The sequence below is a fragment of the Carcharodon carcharias genome, chromosome 14, assembly GCF_017639515.1.
Source record: "Carcharodon carcharias isolate sCarCar2 chromosome 14, sCarCar2.pri, whole genome shotgun sequence".
Taxonomy (NCBI): domain Eukaryota; kingdom Metazoa; phylum Chordata; class Chondrichthyes; order Lamniformes; family Lamnidae; genus Carcharodon; species Carcharodon carcharias.
The window spans coordinates 80197138-80215749 of record NC_054480.1 but is presented as its reverse complement, the minus strand read 5'-3'; the positions used below and the strand labels follow the sequence as shown (position 1 = coordinate 80215749).

The 18612-nt window shown below is 46.7% G+C and overlaps 1 protein-coding gene across 5 annotated transcripts in view; it reads left to right on the top strand.

Annotated features, from left to right (window-relative positions):
• The window catches only part of LOC121286863 (phospholipid transfer protein), a 230480-nt gene that overhangs the window by 34769 nt on the left and 177099 nt on the right, over positions 1–18612 (top strand). Inside the window, exon 1 of one of the 5 annotated variants that reach the window (XM_041204033.1) lies at positions 13637–13694. The exons of 2 other annotated variants lie outside the window; for them this stretch is intronic. Coding sequence is in view for 1 of the 3 variants with exons in the window: in XM_041204029.1 (XP_041059963.1) it covers positions 13756–13781 (26 nt within the window). In the remaining 2 variants the exon portion in view is untranslated. 2 more of the 5 variants (XM_041204032.1, XM_041204029.1) reach the window with 2 other exon arrangements.

Below are 18612 nucleotides of genomic sequence, written 5' to 3'. Positions count from 1 at the left end.
ACCTCGGTCCTAAAAGAGTGATCCCTAATTTTAAAACAGTGCCCCCTGGTTCTGGACTCACCCACAAGAGGAAACATCTTTTCGACGTCCACCTTGTCAAGGCCGTTCAGGATCTTGTATACTTCAATCAAATCACCCCTCACTCTTCAAAACTCCAGTGAAAACAAGGCCAGTCTGTCCAGCCTTTCCTCATAAGACAACCCACTCATTCCAGAACCTCCTCTGAACCCTTCCAATATATTTACATCCCTCCTTAAATAAGGAGACTAAAACTGCATGCAGTATTCGAGGTGCAGTCTCACCAATGCCCTGTATAACTGTAGCATAACGTCCTTATTTTTATGTTCAACTCCTCTCATAATGAAGGATAGCATTCCATTAGCCTTCTTAATTACTTGCTGTACCAGCATACTAACATTTTTGTGACTCATGTACTAGAACACCTAGATCCCTCTGCATCTCAGAATTATGCAGCTGTTCTCTATTTAAGTAATACTCTGCTTTTTTATTCTTCCTGCCAAAGTGAACAACTTCACATTTTCCCACATTATATTCCATCTGCAGATTTTTGCCCACTTATTCAACTTATCTATATCTGTCTGCAAACTTCTTCACAACATACATTCCTGCTTATCTTTGTGTGATCTGCAATTTAGTTACCATGCCTTCGCCCACCTCATCTAAGTCATTGATGCAAATTGTAAAACACAGACCCCTGCGGGACTCCACTCGTCACATCCTGCCAATCGGACAAAGACCCATTTATGCAGACTCTCTGCTTTCTGCCAGCCAGCCAATCCTCTATCCAGGCTAATATGTTACTCCCTACACCATAAGCTTTTATTTTCTGCAATAACCTTTGATGTGGCATCTTATCAAATACCTTCTGGAAACCCAAGAAAAACCCTACAGGCTCTCATTTATCCACAGAACACGTTACTCCTTCAAAGAACGCTAATAAATTGGTTAAACATGATTTCCCTTTCACAATAACAATAAAAGGTTCATGTTTAAATAAACAAGTCTCAAGATCTCACTACTGAGACATCTAAAGAACCCATATTACAATATGATTGGCAGTGATGGTCACTTCTACAAGGTATCACATCAGAGATAGTACCATAATCTGACATGGTGACCTGCGGAATATGAAAGGTGGCAGCATTTTAAATGCTGAACCCAGGACCGCATCCCATGGTATAGAACACGAAAAGCAACTGAAGCCGAACTGGAGAGACGCGCACCTAAGAAGAAAATGGTGAAGAGGCTTCACTACAGACTTGGAACTGAGGAATCCACCAGGATGTCCACTACAGAAAATTGCAAGAACCTGAGTGACACAGTTTACATGACAGTGAGCAAAGTTATAAAAAAAAGCTATACTTACATGATAGAATAGTGGCATTCCCAGGGCTCAGCAGATTGCAGCAGTGGTGGCCATGCTGATCTGAAGTTAAAAAGACAAGGAGTTAAATAAAAACCAGCTGGCAGAGTCAAAAGCTTACGAAGAAAAACTGCAGAGTGAGGAAGAAGCTGATGAGAAAAGAAAGTTACCTGAAATAAAAACAAAGGGCAGGCAGTGCAGAGGAGGAAGATGCTCTCACTTTAAGTTAAAAAAAGGGCCCTGTTCTGACAACGAACCCGCCAAAATTCCAAAGAAGGGAACCTGCAGAAAACAAAGAAAAAATTGAGGAGAAAAACAATACTCCTACCTTGAAAGTTTAGAAATTCAGAAACAAAAGCAGCCATGATTGCCGGAGAGCCTGCCAAAACCTGAAAAAGCGAGAGAAACTCAGAGCACAGCAAGCGGACAGCTGCAGACAGCCTGAGTGAAAAAACAATTACCCTCATAGTCTTGGAGGGCTAACAACATTTAAAGCTGTAACTACAAGAACATGAACAGCCAATAAGAAGAGCCAGATGCAATTTGAATAAGGAAATGGATACACCAGACACAAGAGTGATCTAGCACCCTCCCAATAAAGTGCCAAGGGTAACAAGAGGTAACAACCCTCAATCCCACAGTTGACAAATCAAAGTGGGAGTTAGAAAAACTCAACCAGATGTACAACCCGGCAAAACAGCTGGCAGAAAAATCATGCAAAGAGGTGACCCTGAAAGATTGCTTAAAGAATCAATATGTAGCCATGGAAAAACATGAGGAGCTAAAAAGGACGTTGAACATTATTTCAGAAAAAACTGCATTGGAACTATCAGGAGCAACAGAATGATGCACTGAAGCCCAGAGTGAGTTGGCAAGAAGTCAACAAGGAAATAAACAGTTGAAAGAACAATTGATTGACAAGAAATGAAGACAGTCTTAAACAGCAGAATGGAAACGGAGCAGAAGAAACTCGAGGAGACTGCTGAAATACAGGAAAGCTCAAGATGAAGCAAATGAGCTTTGGAAAGAAAAGGAAAACCTGTTAAAAGAACTTTACATGTTACAAGAATCCCTTTGGTCAAAGTTTATTCTTCTGGAAAATTAGGAAGAGGAGGAAAATGAATTTAACATCACTCTGCACAAACTGAAGAACCAGTTAGAAGAGCAGACTCCGCAATTTTTAATATTCCATGGTCTGCAGCAGTACAAGAAGGCAACTCACCAAGCCTTCTCAAGGGCAATTAGGGATGGGCAAAAAATACTTGCTTAGCCAGCAACGCCCCCTTCCTATGAATGAATACAAGATAAAGGAGAAAGTCAAAAGCTACAAGAAACAGACTGAAAAGCTGATGCAGCAGTTGACTGGAAAAGAGGAGGCATTGAAAGGAAAGGTCGTCGAACTTTCCAAACTGCGAGCAGATAATGAAGCCACGAATTGTACAATTACAGAATTGAAACAAGTTAAGACTTCACTGGAGATAGATCTGGCTGAAAGTGAAACCAAAGTGAAGGACAAGGACAAATTTTTACTGTGGCCAGAGAAATAAAAGACAGAAATAAGATCGGAAAAAGTAAATCCGACAATGAAGCACAAGGAACCGGAAGAAAATAAAGCATTGGATGTCTCAGATGTGCTGAAAGCCATTGAGCTGAATGAGAAGATTCATAAGCTTGCAAAATAATTTGAAAATAAAACAGCAAACAGATTGTGAAACAAGAGGAAATGAAAATTCCATTTGTGAAATGTATAAGTCCAGCCAGAACATGGCAGTGCCACGGAAAAAGAAAATTTGAGCCCACTCTGGGAATGAACAGAGTGCACCTTCAGAAGGAACAGGACACACCCAGTGTCCGATAAAAGCAGATGGGTTGTTGGTGAAGAGAAGCACGCTCAAAGGAGTGCAAAAAGCGAATCAAATGGAGATAACCAAGTACCAGAAACACCGTACTATTACTATTCCTCCAAACGTGACAGACCGAGATGCAGAAGAACTGTCCAACCTCAAAACCATCTGAATTTATAAAGTCAGAGAGTTGAGATGGGGGGGCAGGGATAGCAAGTAAATATTGTATTACAAATAGTTATACACTGTCAGAAAGGAAAGCTTCCTTTGGTGAAGAAAGGGGGATGTTATACCATTGTAATGTAAAGGTACTTGGCAGAACAAGGGTTAACGTGGGACTGGAAAATAGCTTTGCCCATGATTTGATGTATGGAGTTTCATGGTAATAGACTGAGCGAATAATCTAGAAAGAACACTCTGGAAGTAGCCTGCATGGAGGCAACAGCATCATGTATGACAATAACCTGGGATCTGTAAATAGTTAAAGGTTAACAATAAAGGATTCATGTTTAAATTTACAAGTCTCAAGATCTCATCATTGAGACAGCTAAAGAAACCATATTACAACACGGGCCAGGCCCCTCGAGGCCATCAGAGGACACCTTCAAGACATCACAATCAACAAAGCATAGCAGCCAGCCTCCACTTCAGCTGCGGATACCAGGGCTGCTCCTGGAGCTAGCGGTAGGCAAAGAAAGATTAACAAGTGTTGAAGGTACACAGGTGGCATGAGTGTACACTCAATGTATATAGTTTTGGCACTTGTAAATATATGTTCATTTGCACTGTTTGTAAGTCTCCTTGTTTCCAACTTGTTGCTGATTGCTTCAATGGTCATAGTCATTTAAGGGTATGGAATTTGCACCCCCATCAGAGTCTGATAGTGAACTCCTACACATTCACTTCTCTCGTGTTATCAACATAGTGATTGCTCAATAATTCCACATGTGCATGATTGAGCACTGGCCATCATTTGGAAGTGTGCTGCCTGGCCACGCATCATGCAAGCCATGACTTGCAGCTCATCATTGTCTGACATCTGAAAATGTGTTCATCAAGCTCATTTCATCTCACACTGCCGTTTCCCAATGTCAGATGTGGGTTGATGAGTCACTCTAACTGAGTGGACTTCAAAGTTACTTCGAAACTTCTCGACATGATAAAGATATCAAGGGATATGGGTCTACAATGGGCGAGTGGCAATTGGGGTGCAGGAACAGAATCTTCCCCCATCAATCTGTATGGAGGTGGGATCTCAAGCAGCTAAATGGTGGTCTCATGCTGCTCCCCTCTGTTATCCCATATATCTGGCTCTGCCTGTAAGAGCTCTCTGCTAGGTTGTCCCCCACACCCTGCCCCCTTTGGGAACAGGTGTGAGGTGACATGAGTGCATCCCTGCTGAGGTTAGGTTTGATAATGCTTCCAAGTTGTCATGCACACAGACTGTGAGGACATGGGAAAAATCTCAATTCTACTTACAGGTTCCCGAGTTGCGGGAGAAGGGAGTGCTGTGCAGGTTCCAATGTGTGCATTGGGTGCCAGGGCTTTGTATATCAGCAGATTGGTACTTGCAAAGGATCAAACAACCAGCAGGGCAGACATTAAGTAGTGCAATTTAATTCAATTCAGCTATCATAAATCAAGGTGCATTAGAGCAAAGTACAGTGTCTGTGAACAAATAGGAGCTAGGGCCTTCCAGCCAGCAGAGTAAAGGAAATGTGTCGGCAGCTTACTCTGCCTCGAATCTGGTAACCATAAGATTGGCATGGGGTCTGTCTGCCACGTCGTACCCCAGCTATGGCATCTGCATGTGGCTTGGTGACATCCCGGCCCTTGTCAGCTCCATCACATTCACCCTCCTCATCATCGGAAGAGACATCTCAGTCCTCCATGTCTCCCTCAGCCAAAACATTCCCCAATTTGAAGCGTGAGATTGTGCAGGGTGCAGCAGACAATAATGGCCCAGGACACTCTCCATGGTGAGTATTGGAGAGCTGAGCCTGAGCTGTCCAAATGTCTGAACCTCACTTTAGAAGGCCTATTGTCTGTTCAGTGGTGGCTCTGGTGAAGCCATGAGCATCATTGTATCTCTCCTCAGCAGTGTTCTGCAGAACTGGTGTCATTAGCCAGGTCTTCTTGTGATCAAGGAGCCAGCCCTGCAATCACCGAGGTTCTTCAAAAACCTGTGATATCTGGGAGTGGTTCAGAATGTAGGCATCATAAGAGCTCCCTGGGAACCGAGCACAACCATGCTGGATTATATGATCGCATATCAGCTGCATGTTCAAAGAGTGGAAACCTTTCCTGTTGATGGATGTGACTGGCTATTGCCAGGGAACTCTCAAGGGCACATATGTGCAGTCAATAGCTGATGCACTTGCAGAAATCTTACAGAGATTGCTGCAAAACCCAACCCTCTGGGCTTTCGGGATCCAGGCAGTATTGGACAAATTGGTGCGCTCTCCTGAACAGGGCATCTTTCACCTCCCAGATGCACTTGTGTGTCGCTGACTGGGAGATGCCACACAGGTCCCCAGTGGAGCCTTGGGAAGAGCCACTGGAGTAGAAGATTAGGGCGGCAATGACCTTTGATGCCACTGGTATAGGATTGCCTCCAATTTCTCATGGCTGCAGGTCACCATGGAGAAGCTGGCAGATGTGAGCAACCACATTCTGGTACATCCAAAGGCACCTCTGGCATTGCTTTTGGTTCATCTGCACCACCTGAGATATATCTGTGGTTGGGCCAATGCTCACTGTTGAAGTGGATCCAGTTTGTCAGCATCCTGAGCCTCTTGAGGCCCTGCTGCTGCTTGCTGCCAGGCTGTTGCTCCTCCTAGCCCTGGGCTAACATGCAATGGATCCTCCTTTCTCCTCATCTGGATGAGAGCCAACAGAAAGGCAGGTTGTCTGGAGCCTGCATCATCTAGGCCTCAGTGCATCTGTGAACAATTGAATGATCAATCTAGTGAGCATATTATTTATAGGTTTACCTCCACCTCAGAGCCACCAAGCCAGTGCTAAGCCCTGTGTCTGGCCTTTGTCTAGATATGGCAACCCCACCCCACCCCAGCCTTTCCAGGTAAAGGACCTGGAGGACCAGAGATGGGTGTTCCTCCCATTCATACATGACTAAGCATGGAAACATTGCTCTTTGATGAGGGTGATGAGAGCCATGTGAAAGGACTCTCTGACACAATTCCGTTTGTCTCCTTTAACCTTGTAGAGAGATCACTGCCTTAGCAGTAAAGAAACCGCATGATCCCTTGTCAGCCATGACCATTCACCCAGGAGGATGGAGGTTTGGAGTCACAAGTTGGCTGCCCTCCACCAGCCGTGTCCTTTGGAGGCCTTCACTCTCCCTCCCTCCCTCCCTTCATCCCTGCCTCTGACTGCAGCCAATGGCAAATGGCACAGAATAAACAGCAGCTCCACACCTTGCTGGGATCTCGAGGTTTCATGAGATCTATGATTTGGGAACAAACCTGCTGCCATATTGGCTTCACCATATCACAACTGAACATTGTTCTCATACAGTTTCCTTATGATTATTAGGGTGTCCCTTTAGTCAGCCAATTGTGCTGACCTTGAACTCCATCTACCCAAAAAGACCCTCTTCCCACTTGGAGTTACGGAGGTTTACAGCAAGTGCATTGCATTAGTAACAATCAAAAAATGGCTCACATTAATTTTGAGACTCCACAACTTTCTACCCTTCCATGTCACATCCACCAAATTCACCCATCACCCTTGACTCTCCCAATATAACCATTCCTCTCCCCTCTGTCACCCTTGAACCTCCCCCATTACCCTGGCATCTATCACCATCCAGCTCCGCATGACTTCCCTCCCCTCTGAGCCTACATGCATTACCCGTGCCCAACCTGACTCTGACCATTCCTGTTATCCAAGTTACCGGGTTTCACCTGTTTCTTTGACTACCACCCAACTCCCACCCAACCCCACCCGCCCCCTCCCCCGCCCCACCACCCCCCCACCCTCGCCGAACATGAAACCTTCAACTACTTAACTATCACCTTCAGCATCCCACTCCCCCCTCTCACTGTGACTGTCCCTCTGCTGTCCAGAACCCTCAGTTTAGCCTCCAGGATCTCACCATTGACAGCACCGACCCTGGTCTCTAGGACCATCTCTTTCCCACCATCCCTGCCCAGAAAAACCTCTCCCCATCCACCCAGCCACAGGAACCCCCAGACTCAACAAGAAAGGCCTATCCTTCCACCCCACATCGCTGCACCCTCACATTCCTCGCTGCCTCCCTCCCTCCCTGCTCCAGACAGTTTCTTCCTTCCCTGGACAGCCTCCCTCCCTTTCACCCTTAGTCTGCACCCCCGTACTGTCTTCACTCACCCTAGCCCTCTTCACTTGCCTCCTATGTCCAGCCTTCTCTCCACCCTTCTACCCCAGCCCCCTTCTGCCCCTTGCCTGCCTCCCATGTCCAGCCTTTGCACAACTTGTCCTATTGGCATCCAATATGACTGAAGACTCGTGAGTGGTCCCCAAGAATGCCAAAGCAGCTTTGAGTTGTCTACTCAGCTCAAAGCCATGGAAGGAGTGAAGCTCACCAGGTGCACGCCCCTTATATGCAGTCATAAAAATGACTGACAGGCAATTTACTTTGAGGGGGAACTTAATTCCAGTGATGTGGCCTTTTAATGAGCATGCATGACATGCTAATGCATGCGGAGGGGCTTCCTGGTGTTGGTGTGACCGGAAAATTCCATCTCACCAACCAATGGCTAAGGTCCTATCTCTGCCATCCTGCCACAATGGTGGTGGACAATTGAATGACTAACAGGAGGAGGAGGTTCCACAAATATCCCCATCCTCAATGATGGAGGAGCCCAGCACATCGGTACAATAGATAAGGTTTAAGCATTTGCAACAATCTTCATTCAGAAGTGCTGACTGGATGATCCATCTCTGCTTCCTCCAGAAGTCTCCGTCATTACAGATGCCAGTCCTCAGCCAATTCAATTCACTCCATATGATACCAAAAAACGGCTGAGTGCATTGGTACTGCAAAGGCTATGGGGCCTGACAATATTCCAGCAATAGTACTGAAGACTTCTGCTCCAGAACTTGCTGCACCCCTAGCCAAGCAGTTCCAATACAGCTACAATCCTGACATCTAGCCGGCAATGTGGAAAATTGCCCAGGTATATCCTGTCCACAAAAAGTAGGACAAATCCACTCAGGCCATTTACCGCCTCATCAGTCTACTCTCAACCATCAGCAAAGTGATGGAAGGTGTCGTCAACAGTGCTATCAAGCAGCACTTACTCAGCGATAACCTGCTCATTGATGCTCAGTTTGGGTTCCACCAGGGCCACTCAGCTCCTGACTTCATTACAGCCTTGGCTCAAACATGGGCAAAAGAACTGAACTCCCGAGGTGAGGTGAGAGTGACTGCCCTTGACATCAAGGCCGCATTTGACCCAGTGTGACACCAAGGAGCCCTAGCAAAACTGAAGTCAATGGGAATCAGGGGGAAAACTCTCCACTGGTTGGAATCACACCGAGCACAAAGGAAGATGGTTGTAGTTGATGGCGGTCAGTCATCTCAGCTCCAGGACATCACTGCAGGAATTCCTCAGAGTAGTATCCTCAACCCAACCATCTTCAGCTGCTTCACCAATGACCTTCCTTCCATCATAAGGTCAAAAGTGGGATGATTGCACAATGCTCAGCACTATTTGCGATTCCTCCAATTCTGCAGCAGCCTGTGCCCAAATACAGCAAGGCCTGGTCAACATTCAGAATTGTTCTGATAAGTGGCAAGTAACATTTGCGCCACACAAGGGCGAGGCAATGCTCATCTCCAACAAGAGAGAATCCAACCATCACCCCTTGATGTTCAATGGTCTAACCATCATTGAATCCCTCACTAACAACATCCTGGGGTTACAATTAACCAGAAACTGAACTGGACCAGCCAAATAAATACTGTGATGACAAGAGCAGGTCAGAGGCTAAGATGTCCACCATCTACAAGGCACAAGTCAGGAGTGTGATGGAATACTCTCCACTTGCCTGGATGAGTGCAGCTTCCACAACACTCAAGAAGCTTGACACTGTCCAGGATGTTTGATTGGCACCTCATCCACATAACATATTGATAACACATAACTATCTATATATGTACAGTGTATAGCCCAAGCTATGAGTTAACTCCATGCTTGTCTCTACACAGGTCTCTGTCTGGTCCACATCTAACTCCAGTCTCAGGTCATGTGTATCCTTACATAACACTGTGGGTGGTCGGTCCCACATTAACCCTTGCTATGCCAGGTACCCTTATACTGCAACCCATCTCTCATCTTTGTCATGTTTTCACTATTATTAGTATTGGCTACAGGCAAGTGGGGAGTATTCCATCACACTCCGGACTTGTGCCTTGTAGATGGTGGACAGGCTTTGGGGAGTCAGGAGGTGAGTTACTCACCGCAGGATTCCCAGCCTCTGACCTGCTCTTGTACCTGCTGGACAGAGGCCTGCCTATGCACCAAGCATCTCAGTGTGAATCCTCATCAATATTCTCTTGTGTGCTGCCCCCTCGAAATCTGAGTTCCCTCAGCAGGTACTTGTTTGTGACTTCACACTGCAGTGAGCTGGAACATGAACCATCCTTTATCCCTGGCTTGGCTGCAGTACACTCATATTCCATGACACACCATGTGCAGATTCCAACTCTATACCAGCCTCTAAAGTTGGCACAGTGCCAGTATCTAAGCTGGTGCTTGTGAGGGTCAGAATAAGTGATGCGTTATTGCTGTACCTCCTCCTGAGGCTACTGTGACTGGTCAGTTGGCAGTTCCTGGCTGGCTGTAGGCAGGAACTCAGAAGGGGAAGGTTGGTGCGAAGGAAGCAGGGTGTGGTGTGGGGGCACAGTATGTAAAGCAGTATGTCCATGGTCACAACATCTGCAGCTTGCTGCTCCTGCCAGATAGCAGGATTAGGTTGAAGTAGGATTTGAGAAGGGACATGTAACAGGAACATACCATTATCCTCAATGTTCTCGCAATACCTATAGGCTGTCTGGCAGCTGGCAATACAATGTGGAGAGCCATCACCTGCAGACGACTCAGGGTTGTCTGTCCAACACCAGCTCTACTGTGCTTCCTGCCATTGTGTGCAGCCTCATCTCAAAGAGAGGGAAGAATGTCAGTGATTGAATTGCATTGTGTTTGGGTGATGTACCTGCCAAAGTTGAATAGCTGGAGTTATGTGAAGGCAGTGAGAGTTGCGTGTGAGGCTGGCTTCATTGGAAAGTGTGTGGGGAGTGTGGTGTTTTGCAATCTGAGCTCCGTACGTGGAACTATTGAGATCAGGCATACCTCTCAACTAATTTCCTTCAACTTCCGCCAGAGGGAGCTAGACTCAAGGAAGCATAATCGAGCCCACTGAACCCAACTTGTCCCCCCACAGGAAGAAAACCAGTCAAGAGTTTTAACCTCTTCCCGATAATCTAAATTTCATGACTATTTTAGCTAGATTGTAATTTTCTCAGATATCATGAGGGTCTGAGTAAAACTCCTCGGTAAATATTCCCCCACCAACAAGGGAAAAGGAGTTGAGTTCACTGAATGCTTAATACAGAAGACTAGGTGAGGCATTTAATTTTAAGTATACACACAAATGAATTATAATAATAAAACATGCAATCTGGTGGTTATACAAAGAGTATAATTCACAAAGCTAAATAAATCCCAAAAAGAAAAGATAACTAGTTCTTATTTCTATAAGAGAATCCAAAATTCAAATTGACGCCCAGTGCCATATTTACAGGGCAGCAGTGTGCACACCTCTCAGTGCTTCCAGCCCAGGGCTGCTGCACAGGAGTCAAGGCCCCAAAAGGCAAAAGGACTGCAGCCCCCCGTTTTAGTGACACGAAGCTCGAGTGCCTTTTGGACGTCTGGAGGCCGCCATGATGTCCTCATGACCGCGCCTGCCTCGTCTGGCCAATGTGAGGGCCTCATCACCATCAGCCTCACTTTCGATAACTTCCTCACCTCCAGCTCCTCCAGCTCCTCCACCTCTTCCTCAGGCAGCTCCTATCCCTGTTGCAGCACCAGTTTGTAAAGGGTGCAGCAGATGACGTTGGTGTGTGACACCCTCTGCGGACTGTATTGCAGGATCCACCAGACCGCTCCAGGCACCGGAACCTCATCTTCAGCATCCCGATGGTCTGCTCCACCAAGTTACGAGCTGCTGCATGAGCCTCATTATAGCGTCGCTCTGCTGCAGTCTGAGGCTGCCACGGCCTCTGTGGGGAGCCCTTGTCCCCAAGGAGCCAACCCTGCAGCCTCTGTGGACCCTGGAAGACGTCAGGAATCTGAGACCTACTGAGAATGTAGGAGTCATGGACACTCCCTGGAAACTGTGCACACACCTGCAGGATGCGTTTGTGGTGGTTGCACTCCAGCTGCACATTCAGCAGGTGGAAGCCCTTGCGGTTGACATAGTTGACCATGTGTTGCAATGGAGATCTGACCGAGTGCAGTCGATGGCTCCCTGACCCTGTAGGAAACCTGAGAACTGGGCAAATCCCAGTGCTCTTGCATCCTGGCTTTCCTGGTCCCAGGTGAAATGCACGAATTTGTGTGCATTCGTGAAGATGGCATCCATGACCTCATGGATGCATTTGTGGTTGGAGGTTTGTGAAATCCTACAGAGCTCACCTGTGGAGCCCTGAAAGGAGCCACTGGTGTAAAAATTGAGTACCACAGTCACTGTTATGGCCACTGGCAGTGGATGCCCTCCATGTCCCTGTGGCGCCAAATCCTGCAGCAAGTGGCAGATGTGACCGACCAGTTCCCTGGACATGCGCAGTCTTCAATGACACTGGTTCTCGGTCATCTGCAGGAATGAAAGGCGGTGTCTATAGACCCTGGGTGTTGCTAGGCACCGACCAGCGAAAGCTCGCTATGGCTATTCAGCGGCGTGTGCGGAAGCCCCAGCCGCCCCTTCTTCCTGAGGGTGCTGCTCCTCCCTCTACCCAGCCAGGCACCTCTGTCGCTCTTTTCTCTATCATCTCCACTCTCTGTACGCCACGAGGCATACAGCTGGGTCACCAGGCTCCATGCTCCTGATGTAATCCTCCTGCAGGATGAAAGAGAGAGACACATGGGTTAGCATGGGTGTACTAAGAACCTGTCCTGGTTGAGTCTGACGTCTTAACACATCCCGGACAGTGCTGGCCACCACTTGGATGGCCAGAGTTTAGTGCACTGCATGGCTGCCCGAGACCCCATCCAAAACCGCCCCACTCCACCTGACCGACTGGCAGCAGTTTTGCCCATTGGACTGCATGCTGTGCTCTCAGCTCAGGCACAGGCATTCTCCTAACCCACACTGCAAGGCTGCACTGTTAGCTTGAACCATAGGGGAGACTGCTCCAAACTGGGATGATGACATTGCAAGGGGCTGCTCCATGGCTAACTTTGGCAGGGAGATTGTACAACGTGCCCAGTCATCCAATTGTCCTGCCGTCCACTAAATGCTCATTAGTTTGCAGTCTGTGTCCGAGGGGTGAAAAGCTCTGGAGCACTTGGTGGCCTCTGCTAGAGGCCCCATTCCAAGCATATTAATGTGGCTGTACCTGAACTGTCTCAGCTGCGAAGGAATGGTCAATTTATACAAGGTTTCCCTAATGCGTGGCCATGTCCCTCCCCCTAACCCCACACATGCTTGTGCCCTTTTCCCCCAACTCGCTCCAACCGTGGGATTAGCCATTGCCCTGGCACCACGCTGTCAGTCACCGGGAAAAAGCAACTTTCCTGTGCCCTCGTCTGAATGGGCGGCACCTCAACCTTGAAGTCCAACAGGCAACCCTCACGAGTGCTGCCCAACGTTACTGTGCACTCACCTCCGAGTTCCCCTCGAAGTGCAGCTCACCAGGTGCATACCTTTTAAACGCTGCTGTAAAACACGCTTGGGTGTGAACACGCCAACATACTCAGATCATCCAGTGGGAGGGGACGATTCCGGCGAGTGGGGCTTATAATGATATGCAATGATATTACAATGAGATTCCCGACGTCCAACAGCGGGAGATGCAGCCTGTCATTGATGGGCAGAGCGGCCGATTACAAACTAGTTTCACAACGTTGTGAAAGCAATTTTTGGCCTCCCCACCATATTCTCCGCTCACGCTGCTGAACAAGCCCAACACCAGCAGGCTCAGAAAATTCCGCCCATTCTTTTTTAGATGTGTGTAATTCTTACCAGCAAATTCACATGGTTGTGAAGGGAGTTAACCTTGCTGCTTTTGCAATCTTGTTTTGAGCCCTGATAACATTTGTTTTACTGTGAGTTTACCCAAAGTGACTTTTAACATAATATTCCTGTATTAATTCCATATTAATTGACCTTTATTCCTTCACAGGTGAGATGGAGTATCTAAATGTTAGCTGTGAGTCCTGAGTGCCAAGGGTTGCTGATGGGTGAGTGCTGTGGTGTGGTGCACGGAGCAGCATGAGAGGTTGGTGCTGTCGTGGGTATGAGATGTCACGTGAAGCTGCATTCACTGAGTGAGATCATTAAACTTCTTTTGGCATTGCTGCAAGGTCCCAGGGCCAGGCAGTAGCAGTTGATACCTCAGGCCTCCCGCTCCTATTCCCTTCTCAGGATGCTCTTGAGGGCCTCCTGGCTCCCTGTGGAAACATGGCCTTTCACCTCCTGTCAGCCTCCATCACCAAGACCTCCAACGCTGCATCCATGGACCATGCTGCCCTCTCTCTCCCATAGTGCTCCATTTCATTTTTACTTGTAGCCACTTGCCCCCCAGGCAGTCAGCAGCAGCAGAGTCCTTTCTATGGAATCTCCCTTTTATAGGTGCAGATCAGCTGGAACAGCTGTTAGCCATACAAACATACGAACAAGGAGCAGGAGTAGGCCATTCAGCCCCTTGAGCCTGCTCCACCACTTAATAAGATCATGGCTGATCTGATAGTAGCCTGAAATCTGGATCCCACCCATCCCTGATAATCTATCATCCCCTTGCTTACCAAGAATCTATCCACTTCTGCCTTAAAAATATTCAAAGACTCTGCTTCCACCACCTTTTCAGGAAGAGAGTTCCAAAGACTCACGACCCTCTAAGTGGAAAAACATTGCCTCATCTTTAAATGGGCAACCCCTTATTTTTAAACAGTGGCTCCTAGTTCTAGATTCTCCCACAAGAGGAAACATGTTTTCCACATCCACCCTGTCAAGACCCCTCAGGGTCTTATATGTTTCAGTCAAGTCACCTCTGACTCTTCTAAGCTCCAGCAGATACAAGGCTAGCTTGTCCAGCCTCTCCTCATAAGACAACCCTCCCATTTCAGATATTAGTCTGATAAACCTTCTCTGAGCTGCTTCCAACACATTCACATCCTTCCTTAAATAAGATGATCAATACTGTACACAGTACTCCAGCTGTGATCTCACTAGTGCTCTGTGCAACTGAAGCATAACCTCCCTAATTGCGTATTCAATTCCTCTCGCAATAAATGATAACATTCTATTAGCTTTCCTAATTATTTGCTGTACCTGATTACTCGCCTTTTGTGATTCATGCACTAGGACACCCAGATCCCTCTGCATCTCAGAGCTCTGCAATCTCTCACCATTTAGATAATAAGCTTCTATTTCATTCTTCCTGCCAAAATGGACAATTTCACATTTTTCCACATTATACTCCATTTTCCAGATCTTTTCCCACTCACTCAACCTATCTATACCTGTAGCCTCCTTATGTCCTCTTCACAACTTACTTTCCTACCTGAAAAAACTCAGCAGCTCTGACAGCATCTGCAGAGAGGAATACAGTTGACATTTTGAGTCCATATGACTCTTCATCAGAACTAAGGAAATAGAGAAATGAGGTGAAATATAAGCTGGTAGAGGGGAGTGGGACAGGTAGAGCTGGATAGGGGGCCAGCGATAGGTGGAGGCAAAGAAGAGATTGCCAAAGATGTCATAGACAAAAGGACAAAGAGGTGTTGACGGGTGTTGATTATCACTTTGTGATAAGCAGTGCTGCTTCATGCTCTTCTCTGGATCTGGAAAAATTTATTAATTTTGCTTTCAATTTTCACCCCTCCATCATTTTCACGTGGTCCATCACTGACACTTCCCTTCCCTTCCTTGACCTCTCTGTCTCAATTTCTGGCAATAGACTTAATTGATTACAAGCCTACCAACTCCCACAGCTACCTCGACTACAGCTCCTTACTCCCCACTTCCTGTAAGGACTCCATCCCATTCTCTCAGTTCCTTCGTCTCCGTCGCATCCGTTCTGATGAAGCCACTTTCCAAAACAATTCCTCTGACATGTCTTCCTTCTTCTTTAACTGAGGTTTTCCATCTACGGTCGTTGACAGGGCCCTCAACCGTGTCTGGCCCATCTCCCGCGCATCCACCCTCACACCTTCCTCTCCCTCCCACAACCATGATAGGGTCCCCCTTGTCCTCACTTATCACCCCACCTGCCTCCACGTTCAAAGGATCATCGTCCACCATTTCCGCCAACACCAGCATGATGCCACCACCAAATACATCTTCCCTTCATCCCCCTGGCAGTTTTCCGCAGGGATCGTTCTCTCTGGGACACCCTGGTCCACTCCTCCATCACCCCCTACACCTCAACCCCCTCCCACGGTACATTCCCATGCAACAACAGAAGGTGCAACACTTCCCCCTTCCTCACCGTCCAAGAGCCTAAACACTCCTTTCAAGTAAAGCAGCGCTTCACTTGCACTTCCCTCAAATTAATCTACTGCATTCACTGCTCCCAATGCGGTCTCCTCTACATTGGAGAGATCAAATGCAGACTGGGTGACTGCTTTGAGGAACACCTTCGGTCTGTCTGCAAGCATGACCCAGACCTCCCTGTTGCTTGCAATTTCAACACTCCACCCTGCTCTTATACCCACATGTCCGTCCTTGGCCTGCTGCAATGTTCCAGTGAAGCTCAACGCAAACTGGAGGAATAGCACCTCATCTTCCGACTAGGCACTTTACAGCCTTCTGGACTTAATATTGAGTTCAACAACTTCAGATCATGAACTGTCTCCTCCATCCCCATCCCCTTTCCGATCCCCCTTTCTCTAATAATTTATAATATTAAAAAATATATATATTTTTCATTTCCCACCTATTTTTAAATTTATTTCGATCTATTGTTTTATCTCCACCTTTTAGCCCATTTCGATCCCTTCCCCCCACCCCACCCCGACTAGGGCCATCTGCCATTAGTTTGTCCTGCTTGCTCCCTTTAATGTCCCCATTAGTACATTCCTTCAATAATATCACCACCATCAACACTCCTTTGTCCTTTTGTCTATGACAACTTTGAAAATCTCTTCTTTGCCTCCACCTATCACTGATACCCTATCCAGCTCTACCTTCTCACCCCCCTCAACCAGCTTATATTTCACCTCATTTCTCTATTTCCTTAGTTCTGATGAAGAGTCTTACAGACTCGAAACGACAACTGTATTCCTCTCTGCAGATGCTGTTAGACCTGCTGAGTTTTTCCAGATATTTTTTTTGTTTCAGATTTCCAGCATCCGCAGTATTTTGTTTTTACCTTCCTACCTATCTTTGTGTCATCCGCAAATTTGGCAACCATCCCATTCATCCCTACATCCAAGCCATTTATATAAATTGTGAACAGTTGAGGTCCCAGCACTGGTCCCTATGCACACTGCTAGGCCTCCTACTGAACATTCAGCTAGCTAGCAGGGTCACACTTGGTTGAATGCTATAATCAGAAAAATGAGGAGGCAGCAAAAAGTTTGCTTGCTGTCTGCCTCAATGGGACCCAGCACTAGCAGATCACAAGTCACACCTCCGCCCCATGCGGAAAACAGGAGAAAACCAAATTTACCAAATTTCAGCCCTTCATATTTATATAGCGCCTTTAACATTGTTAAACGTTCAAGGTGTTTCACAGGAGTGGTATAAAGCCAAGTTTGACACCGGTTCACATTGAGGTATTAGGGCTGGTGCCAAAGTTTGGATCAAAGAGATAGGTTTTAAGGAGTGTCTTACTGGAGGAAACGAGGTAGCGAGGCAGAGAGATGCAGGGAGGGAATTCCTGAGCTTGGGCCTTAGGCAATAGTCACCAATATTGGAGCAATTATAATTGTGGATGTTCGAGAGGCCAGAATGAGAGAAGCACGGAGTTCTTAGAGGGATATGGAGCTAGAGGAGATTACAGAGATAGGGAGGGGGTGAGGCCATGGAGGGATTTGACAACAAGGATGAGAGTTTTAAAATCAACAAAGTTGCCAAAATGGGAGCCAGTGTAGGTTAGCAAACACAGGGGTGATGAGTGAATGGGACTCAGTGTCATTTAAGACACAGGTAGCAAAGTTTTGGATGACCTTAAGTTTACAGAAAGATTAGTTAGTTAGTTTAGATTTTAGAGGTAATTCCAGCTTGAATGAGGGTTTCAGCTGCAGATGAATTGAGGCGGCTGGAGTCAGGTGATATTACAGAGGTGGAATTAGGCGGTCTTAGTGATGGCGTAGATATATGGTCGAAAGCTCATTGCAGGGTCAACTATGACACTAAGGTTACAAACAGTCTGCTTCAATCTCAAATGTTTGCCAGGAAGAGGGAAGAAGTTGATAGCTCGAGGTGGGAGGGTATGGGGTGCTGGGGTGATGATGATGGTGATCTAGTGGTAATGTCACTGGACTAGTAACCCTGAGGCCTAGGCTAAAGCTCCAGAGACATGGGTTCAAACTCCACTATGGTAACTGGTAGAAATTAAATTCAATTAATAAATCTGGAATCTAAAGCTAGTCTCAATAATCGTGACCATGACAACTATGATTGATTGTCATAAAAACCCATCTGGTTCACTAATAACTTTTAGGGAAGGAAATCTGCCGTCCTTGCCCAGTCTGGCCTACATGTGACTCCAGATCCACAACAATGTGGTTGACTCTTAACTACCCTCTGAAATGGCCCAGCAAGCTACTCAGTTTAGGGATGGGAAACAGATGCTGGTCTTGCCAATGATGCCCACATCACAAGAAAGAATCAGGAGAAAAGTGTTTGTGGTAGGGACTGAAGATAATAATCCTGACATAGAGTGTGGTTATAATCCCCTTTGTTTATGATCTCAGTTTGTTATACTGTTTGAGCTGGGTTAACCTCTAATCTTTACATCCATATCCCTTCAACTACTTTCCAACCCCTAACAAAAAATCCTAGGCCTTTTGGTAGCAAATTATTGGTGTTTGGCCTAAAGACCTAAAAAGAGAAGAGTCTCCAGTGGAAAATAAAATTGATAAAACCCTGGACACTACTTGAGGAGCTTTCAGGGGGCACTGGGCACAGACTCTAGTCTCTGTTGGTAGACCC